We start from the raw sequence: 15,426 nt of genomic DNA on the forward strand, positions 1-15,426 counted from the left end.
CTTTGGAGTGGACAATTCAGACGTGGTGATTCCTTGATATCTTACATTGGGGACAGAGAAACTTGTGGAAGCAAAGACTTGTGAAGAAATGGTTAGACTCAAGGTTCACTTTCATCTGTATCAGCTATGTGGGTTAATGGCTCAGCTAGAGTAGTGAGGGAATGAGAAAAGTATTAAATTAATAATAACTTGTGTAGACATTCCAGCATTTCAGGTCAGAAACAATTCTGGTGTCATGCCATTGCAAAACATTCAAAAGTTCTGTTTTTTTTTTAAAGTTTAATCCCCTTTAAATGTTCACTGTAGTTTTCTCTATAGTCAAAGAAAATATGACTAAAGTTAATATTAACCATATTGAATTCCCTTGTGTTAAATATGTCAAATTGTAAATGTTTATTGATGTTTTTAAATGTACAATTTGTAATTTTCACAATTAAACGAATTGTACTTGCATTAAAATATAAATAATGGAGCATTCAATTAACATATGGAAAATGATTTTAAACTATGTAGTAAGGTGATTAAAATTAGGATAAACAACCAAGACACATTTTCTGAAGTAGTTGTGAAATTGCAGTACCTCAAATGTTAACTTTTTAATTTGAATACTTGAGTGGTTTGCTGGGAACTGTATGTGACTGAGATTCTTGTCAACATCAAGGAAAAGTCCTGGATTTATTGAGACTAAAATCTTAAAGGGTTACATGGGGTTTTATGCAGGTTAGAGTAAAGAAACTGTTTATTTAACTCATTTATACGTTACATCAAGACAAACTGTAACCAATTGATGTACATGTTTTAGATTTACTGTTTCATGGATCATGTTCTAAGCATTTTTGTTGGTCTATTTTAATGTTTGAGTATTGGATTCTTTTAGAGGATGTAAGATACTGTTATACTTTCTTCATGAAAGAAGTTTTGCAAACCATAATTGAGAAGTTTTTAAATATAAATATTTTGAATTGGCAGCTTAATAATAATTTTATGCAGCTGAGAATCTAGCATCCATTTTGTAAGCTCACACCTATCCCGAAAGTAGAAGACTCTGCATTGCACAGGGTATCCTGCTGACATGACCTTTGGAATTAGTGACTTGGAGTTTGTGGATAGCAGGAAGCTTTGACTTCAGTTGCTATTGATTAGATCTATATGTCTGTGGTATGGTGTGTGCTTTGATTCACCTTTCTGTCCTTTTTATTCTTCCTCCACAGAAGTGATGACTGTCCTGGCACTAAATGGTCTCATATGACTTATGTAGATTGCTGTGCTTTCTAAGTGGAGTCTGACCAGGGGTTTAGAGGGAGACAGCAGAGAACTGAGTTTCAGCAAATTCCAAACTATCCCATCCTGATGCTGGCTGGTGATGTCACAACAGGAACCATTAGGCCAACCCAACTGATTTTCATTCACATTGTCCTACAGTATTGCAGTTAATTATAGGAACAAATTGAATTGCGACCTTTGTGGCCCGGACAGCTCAGCACCAGCACATTGTATTTAACTAGTTAAGGCATCAGGGAAATGAATTTCATAAAATGCAAATAATTCATATCTGTGATGGTACCAGAAATCAGGGTGATTATCCTGTTTAACGCACTGGCTGTGTGAAATTACATTTGAAAAATAAGTAACTTATATTCTAAGTGGAATCACCCATGATTTATAAAATCCAAAATAGAACATGCTTCAGGTTGCAGCAGCGTATACTCAGAAAATTTTCCATGGCCAGGTTTCCTTTGAATTAAAGATGCTGAACCAGAACGCTACTGGAACAAATTAAATTTAAAACAATAGTTGGTAAATAGATTGAATAACAGAGCACTTGAAAAACAGTGACAACATCATTCTTGATAAATCTGGTGGAAGTTTTCAAAGCTGTAACTAGTAGAACTGTCAAGGGCCAGCCATTGGATAATTTACTTGGACTTTCAGAAGGCTTTTGATAAGGCCCCACCTAAGCAATAAATTATAATGTAAAATTAAAGTTATATGGGTTTTGGAATAGTGTGCTGAAATGGATACAGAACTGGTTGACAAGAGAGTAAATAAAGAATAGGGTTAAAAGGTGATTTTCTGATTTGGGAAGTGACTAATGTGGTGTTGCATGGGTCTGTGCTTGGACCCCAGCTATGCACAATCTATATTACTGATTTAGATGAGGGAACTAAATGTAATATCTCTACGTTTGCAGATGAGACAAAGTTTAATAGGAGGATGAACAGTGATGAGGATGTGGAGATGCTACAGTGAGTTGACAAATACATGACAGTTGAAGTATAATGTGCTTAAATATGAGGTTATCCATTTTAATAGCAAAAACAGGAAGCAAGATTATTATCTAAATGGGGATAGATTGGGAAAGAGGAAGGTGCAATAAGACTTGGTTGTCCTTTTACACCAGTTATTGAAAGTAAGCATGCGGGTACAGCAAGCATCAAAGAAGGCAAGTGGTATGTTGGCCCTCATAGTGAGAGGATTCAAGGATAACAGCAGTATGTCTTGCTACAGTTGTACAGGTTTGGTCTCTTTATCTGAGGAAGGACATTCCAGTTGTGGAGGAACTGCAACAAAGGCTAACCAGACGGATTCCTATACGAAGAGAGATTGGATTGGTTAGGACTATATCCATTGGAATTCTGAAGAATGAGGGTGGAAATCTCACAAAAGCCTGTAAAACTCTTAACAGGACTAGACTGGGGAGTCCAGAACCAGTGGTCACAATTTAAGGGTACGGAATAGACCATTTAGAAATGAGGTGAAGTGAAATTTCTTTACCCAGAGATTGATAAGGGTGTGGGATTCTCTGCCAGTGAAAGCGGTTGAAACCAAAACATTTTTTTATATAAAAGGAGCTGGATATGGTTGTTAGAGATGAAGAGATCAAAGGATCTGGGGAGAAAGTAGGAACAGGGCACTGAGTTGGATGATCAGCCATGATCATATTGAATGATCGAGCAGGTTCAAAAGGCCAAGGGACAAACTCCCCTTCCTGTTTTCTATGTCAACAAATACTAATAGTCCAGATAGAGGTAGGCGCTACACTGATGTAATGTCTAGAATTATATATGCCAGAATTTCCAAGAGACTGCTGCTCCATGCTGAATTATCCACCTTCCACACGAACAACATACAAGATACCTGCTGGAATTTAAATACGTGGACATCTAGTAATACACAAGATTGGGGTCTGCTGTGAATCCATCATTGTGCATACCTTAACTGATTAAGTGCACAATGTGATGGTGACGAGCTGCCATAAACACTGGCTGTGAATAAACAGACAAAGTAGCAAAGAAGTGATGTTATCTTTGAAATTGAACCCCAGCAAACTTTGTGCCTTCGGGTGGAAATGTTTTGAGGAGGATGGAGGGGGCTGCACTTATGATAGCGAATCTAAAGCAAACTCCAATCTACTTTTGTGATTACTTCACCAATGTGTTAAAATCTTAAAGAATCCAATACTTCAACCTTAAAAACTTGTCATTTTATAAAAGAGAATATTACTGTACAAGTTAAAAATGGACAAAACGAAATCTCTTTTTAACAGCTTATAATATTTTCAGATTTCAGTTTAATTCTTCATGTACATGGGTATTATTGGATGTCTCATGAATCGTAACTAGGTACAGACTGACACAGAATAAAAACAAAGGAGCTATTTCTTTCTTGATTTAGGCCACCGTATATTAGGTCGCCTGGTTTTCCCAGTCAAACTGGGCCTGGTGGACGTCCTGTCTTTCCACCACAACATCCCAACTATGGCAACACTCAGGCTCCCATGATGTACCAGCCTGACCAGTACGGGTAGGTAGTTCTATGATCTGCTGTGGAACATGGTGTTTCCTGGCAGGACTTGTAACCCAACTACAAAAAAAAAGGTTGTTGTTTTGTGACTTTTTTTTTGTTCTGTTTAGTTTTGTTTTGTACTAACCAGAGCTGTGAGAGAATGAAAAAAATCTGCATGTCTCACACCTGCATGGCTTCTGGCATGGCTGCTCCTCTTCCTGTTTAATGGGGTAGTTGTAAATTGCAAAGCAATTACAAAAAAAACAAACTGTAATGCATTCCAAAATTTAAAGATAATCTTACAATAGAGTTATTTGACAGTCCTATTTGTAAGCCTGATTATCCAAAAACTGTAGACACTTAAATCTGACTCTCAAATAGGTCCAACTTACTTCAAGCACTGGATTGAAATTAACTTTAGTTACTGTGTACAAAATTAGGCACAACTGGAATCTTCAGGTCTCATACTGAAAAAATGTCCAGCTTGTTTGCATGGCAGCATTTGTAAAAACTCACCCAAAGATTGAAGGGAGGATGGGGAAATATCATTGTTTATTTCCTCCTTCCACATTGAGGGTTCCTGGATATGCCTCGTTGCCCTGTTTCAGAGTGAAGAAGACAGGATGTTTCTTAGCTATACCTGATGAATTGACTGCAGAACAATCTTGAGATGATACCCAGACATTTTAAACTTCCTCTGTAGAACGAAGCCGAATCCCTACCCGAATAGATACTTATCAAGGATCAGTGATAGAGCAAGAATGAAACATAGGCATCACCTTAAAATTCAATGTGTTTTCTTTTTGTTTAATGGAAAAATGTTTTTGTTTAAAATAGTGAATGCAGATGAAGTCATTGTGAAAATTATTTGCAAGTAGTTACTCAACCTGTTAGTCTCAGAGTTAAATCTGCAGGGCTGCTTGTTGACTCGAATGTGTAATTTTGCCATTTCCACTTGTGCTCAGGCCACTTGCTGACAGTGTCTCCCTCAATGATTGTTATTTGCTATTTTGCCAGTGAAGTAATCAGCAATTATTCTTTTAAGCAATTGATCTTGTAAAGGAATGTATTGTTAGAATTCTTAGTAATTGTTACATTTTTTATGAATGATATGACAAGCAAAACTCTATCTTTAAGAAAATTTTGCACCATTCTTATATGATGCAAATTAATTCGGGTGCACATTTGCAGCACTGCACGTTCCTTTTAACATGAATCCGTTAAATTTATTAACTGCAAACATGACTGATTCCAAACTGTGTACGGTTTGGGAAAGTACATAGATCAATAGTAAGTTTTTTTTAAATTATATGTGATGTGTTTAAAGAGCCTTGCCAAAAAGTTTTAAAAAACTCATATTTGAAATATCTAATAGTTGAGTCGTCAAGTTTTTGATGTGGGGGAAAAAAATTACAACACTGTTGGCAAGCATCAAAAAATGATCATTCCAAGAATTTCCATGCCAAATATTACAACATCTAGATATATAGATAGAAGTTCCAAGACAGACCTTTGAGTCCAACAAGTCCGTGCCATTGTTTATAGTCAGCACTTTTCAATAGGAATGAGTGGAGCACAACTTCTCTCATCATCTTTCATCCCACCTTATCATAATACATTCTGTTTCTTTGTCTGGTACCTTCCCTTAAGTGTATTATTTCTGTCACTTTAACCATATTATTTAGTAGCAAGTTCACATTCTCATCATCCTCTGAGAAAAGAAGTGTCTTTACTTATTGGATTTAGACTTGAGTGTTCTCACCACAAGCCTGTTCCGTTTTTCTGGTACAGGTCATTCAGCTATAATGCGTTTTTGTTAACGTGAATTTGCTGTAACAAGATTGACGAATTAGGAACCCTGTTTCTAAAATATGGATATTTAAAACGTGTTGGCTGTAATGCAATTATATCACCAATACTTTAAGCCCTGTTACTAAAGCACTGTTTTTCTATAATGCGAGGTTGAACAAGAATGCAACTATCACGTTATTGAAGAACTACCTGTAGTTACAAGCTTTCAGTTCTAGTGTTGTCTTTGTAAGTCTTTAACACTTGCTTCAGTGTGTTTATAGTCTTTCTCCAATATGGAAACTAGAATATATGGTAGAAATGGGTGGTATTCTCTGGTTACCAGTTATATTCCCCATTTGGTATTTAGTACTGTTGAAGTCAGTGGGACTGAATTTACAGTGAGGCTATTACATGGCACATCTTCCACCCAAAGCACATTTTCATTCCTGTATCTTTACAGATAAAGTTCACACCCTAATGTTGATCTTTATGGACTATAGTTTGGAGGTGAATCTTGGACACCTCACCATGCACACATTAAAGACAAAGTATTAGATTATAAAGAGGAGAATAACTTTTAAAGCTTTTACCCATAGAATCTTATTTGAAGTCAGTAGACACTGCAGTGCATCAGGGAGAGCATATGTTTCCTGAAATCTTTGTACCAGGAGGCAGTTACACCACTTAGGTTTGATTCTTCTGATTTGATGAGCATTCAGGGACAGGGGATTGTGTTTGCACGTGAGGCAGATAAACAGACTCAATAAGCCATTCAGGCAGGGGAAACAAAAAGAATGTAGTCAAAGTAGGGTCAGTATAGTGAGGGAGCAACACAAAGTTAAAAACTGGAAGGTTTTCTTCCTGCATAATGGCAGGATTTGGGCTGTCTACTCTGGGATGAAGCAGATTTTGCACTGGGATGGAGAGGATACAGTCATCATGGTATGTGTATGGTAGATACTAAAAACATTGGCAGGACAAAATCATTTTGCAAAGTGAATATGAAGAGCTAGACGTTATGGTGCAGAAAAATTGGGATACAGGATAAAGATAGACAAAAGTATAAATAAAATATATAGTACAAACAAGTTTCTGTAAATATTTGAAAAATTAAAGTCAACGAAGTAAGTATTGGTCCTGTCAGAGACATGTGGAACTGATAATGGAAATTAGCGATGGCAGATAAATTGAACAGGTATGTTGCATCAGTCTTCACTACTGAGGGTATAAATAATATCCTAGAAGCAAGTAGAAGTCAGGAAAAGGAAGAGAGGGAGGAACTTGAGAAAATTACAAATGCCAGAGAAATGGCACTGACGAAATTGCCGGAACTGCAGGCTAACATTGCGCCAATTCTGACAGATTTCACTCTGGAGGTCTTAAAAAAAAATGGCTCGTGAGATAGCTGATGCATCCATTTTACTTTTATAAAATCCCCCAGATTTAGATTATGTCCCATTAAATTGGAAGAAAGCAAACATAGCTCTTTTATTCAAAAAGGGAGGAGACAGAAAGCAGGAAGCAGCATGGCAATTAGCTTAGCATCTGGCATAGGGAATGTGTTAGAAGCTGTTACTAAAGAGCTGAAAGTGGGGCATTTGCATAAGTTAAAGATAATCATGCAGAGTCAGCATAATTTAGTGAAAGGGAAATTATGTTTCACCAATCTATTGGAATTCTTTGAGTAAGTAGCATATTATGGATAAAAGAAAACTGGGGGATTGGTATGCTTAGATTTTTCAGAAGGCATTTGAAGAAATGCCACATCAAAAATGTCGGAGATAGCATATTGATATGGATAGAAAACTGGTTGGCTAATAAGAAACAAAGTAGCCAGAATGAGATCTTTTACAGGTTGGTAGCATGTAACAAATGGTCTATCACATTGATCAGTACTAGGACCTCAACTGTTTATAGTTTATACGAATGACTTGAACGAAGGGACAGAAGGTATGCTTGCCAGATTTTATGATGAGACAGAGATAGGAAAGTAATTTGTGAAAAGGACTCAATGGAAGTTACAAAAGTATATAAATAAATTAAACAAGTGGACAAAAATCTGACAAAAACAGTATAATTTGGCAACCATACCTTCTATCCATGCATTCGAGTCATTCATTGAGTATAAAATGTAAAATAGTCAATTTTAGCATGTTATTTAAATAGTGAGAGATCACAGAGATCTGAGATGCAGAGGGATCTATGTCCTAGTAACTGAATCACAAAAGCCTAGTATGTAAGTACGTACTTAGGTGCATATAGTTGAATGGTCTGGAACTTTCAAACCCTTACATTGAGCTGGTTTCCTAACTCTTCTGAGCTATTTCTATTTTTCCAGAGAAACTGTTTGTAAATGTAATTCCACCAAGATATTTGCGAACGAAAACTATAGACTTTCAAAGCATTGTATTTCTTTCCCAAAGTGAAAAAAAATCAACTCCTAATTCTTCTCAATCAAAAGCACCCGAAAGCTTACTCTGTGAGATTTTTTCCAATCACACAATGTAAAAATATTCCATTATTCTAGGGACTCTCTCCTCTCACTGGTTTAAAAAAAAACCATCATTCCATGACAAGATAATCATTAAACTGTCTTATACACATAGACCAAATCCCTAATTCAAAATCTAGACTTTAAATTAAGTGAAATTTTTATCACAACTGCATTGATGAGATCACATTTAGAATATTGTATATAGTATCAGTCACTTTATTTAAGAAAGTATGTAAATATATTGAAAGCAATTCAGAAAAGATTTACTAGACTAATACTGGAAAGGGTGAGTAGTCATGAAAGGTTGTGCATGCTAGGCTTGTATTCTTTGGAGTTTATAAGAGTAAGAAGCAACTTAATTGAAATATATAAGCCTGGATTGATATGGAGAGGGTGTTTCCTTTTTATGACAAGACCAGAACTCGGGGCACTGTTTAGAAAGAAGATACCATCTGTTTAAAACAGATGAGGCATAATCGTTTTTTCCAAAGTCATGAGTCTTTGGAACTCTTCCTGAAAAGGAAGTGGTGGAAGCATTGTAAATATTTTTTAAGGTAGAGATGGATAGATTCTTTGTAGGCAAGAGGATGACAGATCATCAGTACAAGGCAGGAATGTGGATTTGATTATATAATCTGATCAACTACAATCTTATTAAATAGTGAAGTAGTGTCAAGGGACTGAATGGATGACAAATCAGTCATATGTATGTTTGTGTCTTGCTTGTAAATTCTATTAACAACAGTGGTTGGAAAGCTTTTAGGTACCATATTTTGGGATAAAATTAATAATCACTTGAGAAAATACCAGTTAATTGAGGACAGATAGTTTAGATCTATTAAAGACATATTGCATTGAACTAAATTGCTGTTGATATGCTATATGTAAACTTCCAAAAAACCATTTAATAAAGTGCTGCACAATAAACTTATGATCAAAGCTACAGTTCTTAGGATAAAAGGGACAGAAGCAACATGTGTATGGAATTGCCTGAATGACAGGAAGCAAAGGAGATGTGCGCGGTTGGTTTTCTGACTGGAGGAAGACTTCTAATGGAGATGCCCAGGTATCAGTATGAAAATCTCTGATCTTCTTAACATATATTAATGATCTGAAGGTTGGTGTTCAGCGCACAATTTCAAAATGTGCAGATAATATGAAGTCTGAATATATTGTAGACAGTGAGAAGGATGGTGTTAAACTTTAAAAAGCCATAGGTTGGTGGAAGTGGCCAATTAAATTTAATGTTGAATGTGAAGGGCTTTGTTTTGGTAGGAAAACCATGGACAGGCAATATAAAATAAAGGGTATAATTCTAAATTTATATTCCAGACAGAAAGGCAGAATACAAAATAAATCACCAGTTAGCCTAGCATCTCTTATATGGAAAGTGCTGGTATTCAATATCAAGAATCTAATAGCAGGATTCTTAGAAAATCGTAATATGATCAGATAGAGCCAACACATGACTTTATGAAAGGGAAATGTTTAATCTGTTTGTGTTTTTGATGAACTAACATTCACAGTGGATACAGGGAAACTAGTAGACGCACTGAACTTGGATTTCCAGACGGTTTAACACATGCTTTTTGGGGTAACATCTTAGCATGGAATGTGGATTGATTAGCTATCAGGAATAATGGATCATTTTTGGTTGTCAAACCGCACTTAGTGGTGTGCCACAGAGATCAGTGCTGGGACCTCGATTGCTTACAATCTATATCAGTGAATGGATGAGGGAAAAATGGTAGGTAGGCAAGGAAGTGTCAATAGAAGTAGAGATAGTACAAAGGAAAATAGGCCGGTTAGTGAATAGGCAAATAAGTGGCAATTGGAGAATGACGTGTGAAACTGTGAACTTATCCATTTTGGCAAGAAAAATATTATTTATTGCAGAACTTGGTAGTACATGGAGATCTGGATATCTGGCGTATAAAATTAATAAAGTTAGCATGTAAGTACAGCAAGTCATTAGGAAGACAAATTGAACATGTTTGTTGCCAGGAAAATAGAATCTAAAACTAAAAAAGTGCTGTTGCAGCTGTGCAGGATATTGCTGGGTCAACATATGGAATAGTGCATAGTTTTGTTCTACTTAATTGAAAAAAAAATGCAGTTGCTTTGGTTGGAGTTCAGAGATAGTTCACTTAACTCATTCCAGGGATCTGATCTTGAGATTTTATAGGATCAATATGCAGTCAGTATTTGCTTGTGGTAAAGACTAAAACTTGGGGGCAAAGAAGGTCTCTCTTTCAAGACAGTGATAAGAAGAAATGTTTTCACTTTACTGGTTATCAAGAGTGTGGAACTCTTCCCCAGAAGGTAGCAGAGTCTGGGCCAGAGATTTGGGATATACTGGATACAAGTTTGCTTGCTGAGCTGGAACGTTCATTTTCAGATATTTCGTCACCATACTGGATAACACCATACTAGCTAACACACTAGATATTGCCCAGTATGGAGACAGAACATCTGAAAACGAACCTTCCAGCTCAGCGAGAAAACTTACATCCAGAACCTCGACCTGAGCTACAAATCTTCTCAGAACTCGCTAACGTTTGGGATATAATATGCACTCAGGAAAGTGGAGCTGAGAAAACAATCTGATCTGCCATGAACATGCTTGAAGGGCCAAATGGCTTACTCCTGCGTTCAAGTCCTATGTGACTAGACAATGTTAAGAGGGTGCCTAATAAGGAAGGGTTTATAAATAAGGACGTAGATTTTGACAGCAAAGCAATCACAGCAAGCACAGTGTAAAAATGAAATTGGAAAATTCTATAGAAATACAGCATGTCTCATACCATCTATATTGCTCTTCGGGTTTCTGTCTCTGCCACCTTTATAGGCAGTGAGTTTCAGGTTTTCACCAACCTCTGGGTGATAAAGGTTTTTCCTCACATCTCCTGTTAATGCTTTAAATCCGGGCCAGCAGTCATTGATCGCTCCATTTAGAAGAAAAGTTTCTCCCTGCATACCCTCAATTTTATAAATCTCAATCATGTCCCCTCTCAATCTCCTCTGCTGTAAGGAAAACGATCCCAGTCTGTCCAATCTCTCTGCACAACTGAAGCTCTGACCAAGATGTTGCTTGAGCTGGAATCTGCTCTGCACCCTCTCCTCTGCATCCTTCCTATTATGAGAAAGTGAGAACTGGAGATGCTGGCGATCAGAGTGGAAAGTGTGGTGCTGGAAAAGCATAACAGGTCAGGCAGCAGCCGAGGAGCAGAAAAATTGAGGGCATTCCTGATGAAGGGCTTATGCCCAAAATGTTGATTTCCCTGCTACTTGGTTGCTGTCTGACCTGCTATGCTTTTCCAGCACCACACTTTTGACATCCTTCCTATTATGTGAATTCCAGAACTGAGACAATGCAGAATTGCACAGATGCTGCCAGACCTGCTGATTTTTTCCTAGCAATTTTTGTTTTTTGTTTTCAGATCTCAAATATCCATGTCTTTAATTTTACGCAATAAAAACACTTTTCTATGCTCAGCTGAAGTACTACATTGTGTTCATTACTGAGCACCATACTTTACTAACACTGACATTAGAGAAGGTGCAGAAAGGATTCTCAAGAATGGCTTCAGGAATAAAGAATATCAGCTACATCGTTCAATTGGAGAAGCTGGGACTGTTGTCTTTGGAGAAGTGATGGTTGAGAGAAGTTCTGAAGAGCATATTCAAACCATGAGGGATCTGAATGGAGTAGGTTGGAAAAGACTATTCCTCAGGTCACAGGATTGAGAACCAGAGCGAAGGTAGTTGACGCATGAAATAATCGTAATATTGGAAAACACACCATGTCTAGCAGCACTTGTGAAGAGAGAAAAACAAAGTTAACATTCTAAGTCCAATAAAACTCTTCTCTGAAGGGGTTACAGCATCATTTTGCTTTTGTTTTAGATCTTCAGCATGTGCAGTATTTTGCTTTTGTTAATATGGAGAAAACCTTACAGACTGAGCGGTTAAGATCTGAAATAAATAAAATTATATTAGAGGCAGGTTTCAAAATGGAATTTTATCATTATCTGAGGCAACTCAATAATGTACTTCTTACAAAGCAAGTAAGTCTATTCATCTGGTCAAACCAAATGGCCTTGCTTGATACTCCATTTGTAGAATATTGACCTGCTTGCCACTGTGATTATATTTGTAACCTCTGTTTTTGTTCCCTGTTGATTCAGTTCAAAAGTCCTGTGACCAAGATGTAGAGCTTTCATTCCTTCTTGAAAAAATGTAATAATTAATAAAACGTCTCAAATTGATTTCCCAAAAACCTGAGATTTTTCACATGTCATGAATTCATTTTAATTGAGTAAAATAAAAAAAGAAATACTTGCACAATTTGACTAGGTGCTACACTGATGCAACATGGCACTAAATACGTCCCCTTTGCTGTTTTCACACTGGTCTATTTCCGTGTTTCAAGCAGTTCAGTTCCGCACAAACTGATTAGGACCAAGTTGCCAAGTCCAATCTGTCGGATCCAAAATCTGCCATTCCTTGGTTCTGAGGTTGCAGATTTTGGGTTATTGTATCTTTGATCTCTTGTTATCGCATGCAACATAGAACATTAAAGCGCAGTACAGACCCTTCATGAAACCGCTCAGCAAATAAAGGAAAATAGATTCATAGAACATACAGCGTTACAGCACATTACAGGCCCTTTATGGAACTGCTCAGCTTCTAGAGGAAGTTAGACTAATACAACATAGAACATAACAGCACAGTATAGGCCCTTGTTGGAACCGCTCGGCTATTAAAGGAATATAGATTCATAGAATATACAGCATTACAGCACAGTACAGGCCCTTTTTGGTACCATTCGGATAATACTGGACATTAGACCAATACAGCATAGAACATTTCAGTGCAGTACAGCCCCTTAATGGAACTACTCGGCTAATAAAGGAAGTTAGAGTAGTAGAACATACAGCATTTCAGCGCAGTACAGGCCCTTTATGGAACCACTCGGCTCATTCCGGACATTAGACCAATACAACATAGAACATTACAGCGTAGTACAGGTCCTTTAGGGAACTGCTCAGCTAATAAAGGAATATAAAAATTCATAGAATGTAGAGAATTACAGCACAATACAGGCCCTTTATGGAACCACTCAGCTAATACCGGACATTAGACCAATACAACATAGAACATTACAGCGCAGTACAGGTCCTTTATGGAACCACTCGGCTAATACTGGACATTAGACCAATACAACATAGAACATTACAGTACAGTCCAGCCCCTTGATGGGACCACTCGGCTAATAAAGGAATATAGATTCATAGGACGTAGAGAATTACAGCACAGTGCAGGCCCTTTATGGAACCACTCTGCTAATACTGGACATTAGACCAATGCAACATAGAACATTAAAGCGCAGTACAGGTCCTTTATGAAACAGCTCAGCAAATAAAGGAAAATAGATTCATAGAACATACGGCATTACAGTGCAGTACAGGCCCTTTATGGAACTGCTCAGCTTATAGAGGAAATTAGACTAACACAACATAGAACATAACAGGAGAGTATAGGCCCTTGTTGGAACCGCTCAGCTAATAAAGCAAACCCTGGAAATCTGAAATAGCAACAGCAATGGCTGGAAAATACCTGTCAAGGTGGTACATCATATACTGGCTCTTGATCAAAATAAGCTCCAACCACATTAACGTTTCTTACCTTTTTCAGATGTCGATTAATCTTTGCAAATGTTTCCAAACATTCATCAACCTCTCTGAATTAATTAAACCTATTTTTTTTTCCTTTTCTGAGCTTGAATCCAGTTTCGAATTTTGTCAAGGTGCTTAATGTTCTTTCTATCTATTATCATCCTGGTTCACCCTTCTTAATATCTTAATGTTAATTTGTCTTTTCCCATAGCTATGGTTGTTAACATTTAGTTTCAGTTCAGTTGCTCTTTTCCACTACTGTTTGGATCTTTGATGCCCTATATTGCTTCTAAGCTCAGAAAAAGGAGAAAGGTTGGTACCAGAAAGGCCTTCCAGCTGCAAAACCTTATGATGTGCCCTGAATGACGTGCTGTTCATGGAACCCAAACTCCTGTAGGGCATCCCGTTCAGGTGATGCTCAGGACCAGTGTCTAGGCCCTGTTAAATTTGGCAAGGGTACAGAAGAAGGAGCAGGGTCACCAAACATAGGTTTGGTAGTTGTGGTTAGTTTTATTGTTGATGATTTAATAATGTTAATCTGACCACAAGATCCAGTGAGCTGGTAGACCTGATGAAGAGAAGGTCATCCCAAGTTTGCAGTGTCCAAGAAATAATGTGGACAGGAGGGAAATTGCAGAGCAAGTGCCAGTTATAAGACCTTTTACAGCAGCAGAAAAATCAGAGAACGAATGGAGTCCAAATCATCTTGGCACTGACTGAAGACCAACATGATCCATGCAAACAGGACGAGCAATCTGGTAATGTCCCTGTATGTGTGTGGCAATGGAGCTTCCTCTTCCTCTATGCCCCCCCGCCCCCCCCAAGTGGCTACTCATGAGATGAGAGAGCAAGCTGCTGGAAGACTGTGGAAGAATTTCTCTGCACAATCAATCACCCTTATCGAGGACTCTATGACTCAATGGCCATGGCATTGTAGCCAGGTCAGAATATGAGAGAGTGCACAGTGATTAGGTTACGCGAGAGTATGCAGTGGTCTTATGTTAGCAACAATGAACTGTGAAGGTATACAAAATATCCTGTGTTTTGCTACTGCATTTAGCCTCGTGATTGTGACCACCTTTTTCAAGAAAAGAAAATCCCACTTGGCCACCTATTAAAGTGGAGACAGAGGTTCCCCAGCGGATCCTTACTATAGTGGGAAAGAGATTGGAATACCATGGTAAGTGTAAGCTGATGCCCAGTTTAATGCCAACACCACTCATCATGGACTTGCTGATTCTAGCAGAGTGAGGCTAGACTTAGAAGCATACGGGAAATCAAGTGGTGCCGACTAACTGAGTATCTTGAGAGGCAGAGTTTGTTCAAGGTAAGAATGAATAAGGCATTGGGAGCCAAACTACCAGAAGGTCCTGACACCCTGAAGATGTAGATTACATGAAATAGAGACAAGATGTTGCCAGATGCATTCACAAGTACAGAAGTGATCAAAGAAAGGTGACCTTCCTGATTTGAGTTGTTAAACAATGAGCACCAAAGCATCAAATTGGGGCAACAAAAAGGCAGCCCAAAGAACTGCTCCCCAGAGACTGACATTGGAAAAGAGCAAGTGAGAGTGCCTTTAAACCTAGTGCAAAAGGGAAAGATGCCAGCATGAAGTGATGTCCCAGTAGAGACCTGGAAAATGCTTTGTGACATGCACATGCCATCTGTTCAAAC

General features: G+C 37.7%; 1 protein-coding gene across 16 annotated transcripts in view; it reads left to right on the top strand.

The window, feature by feature from the left end:
• Window positions 1–15,426, top strand: part of arid1b (AT-rich interaction domain 1B) — a 620,676-nt gene that overhangs the window by 471,526 nt on the left and 133,724 nt on the right. For 11 of the 16 annotated variants that reach the window (XM_087991455.1, XM_087991461.1, XM_087991456.1 and 8 more), the window contains one exon: window positions 3,676–3,804. The exons of the other annotated variants lie outside the window; for them this stretch is intronic. In XM_087991455.1, coding sequence (XP_087847581.1) covers window positions 3,676–3,804 — 129 coding nt within the window. The remainder of the gene's footprint in view (window positions 1–3,675; window positions 3,805–15,426) is intronic. 16 annotated transcript variants of the gene reach the window in all.

The sequence above is a fragment of the Chiloscyllium plagiosum genome, unplaced genomic scaffold (assembly GCF_037043375.1).
Source record: "Chiloscyllium plagiosum isolate Xiang-an unplaced genomic scaffold, Cpla_swu_hap1 HiC_scaffold_10, whole genome shotgun sequence".
Taxonomy (NCBI): Eukaryota; Metazoa; Chordata; class Chondrichthyes; order Orectolobiformes; family Hemiscylliidae; genus Chiloscyllium; species Chiloscyllium plagiosum.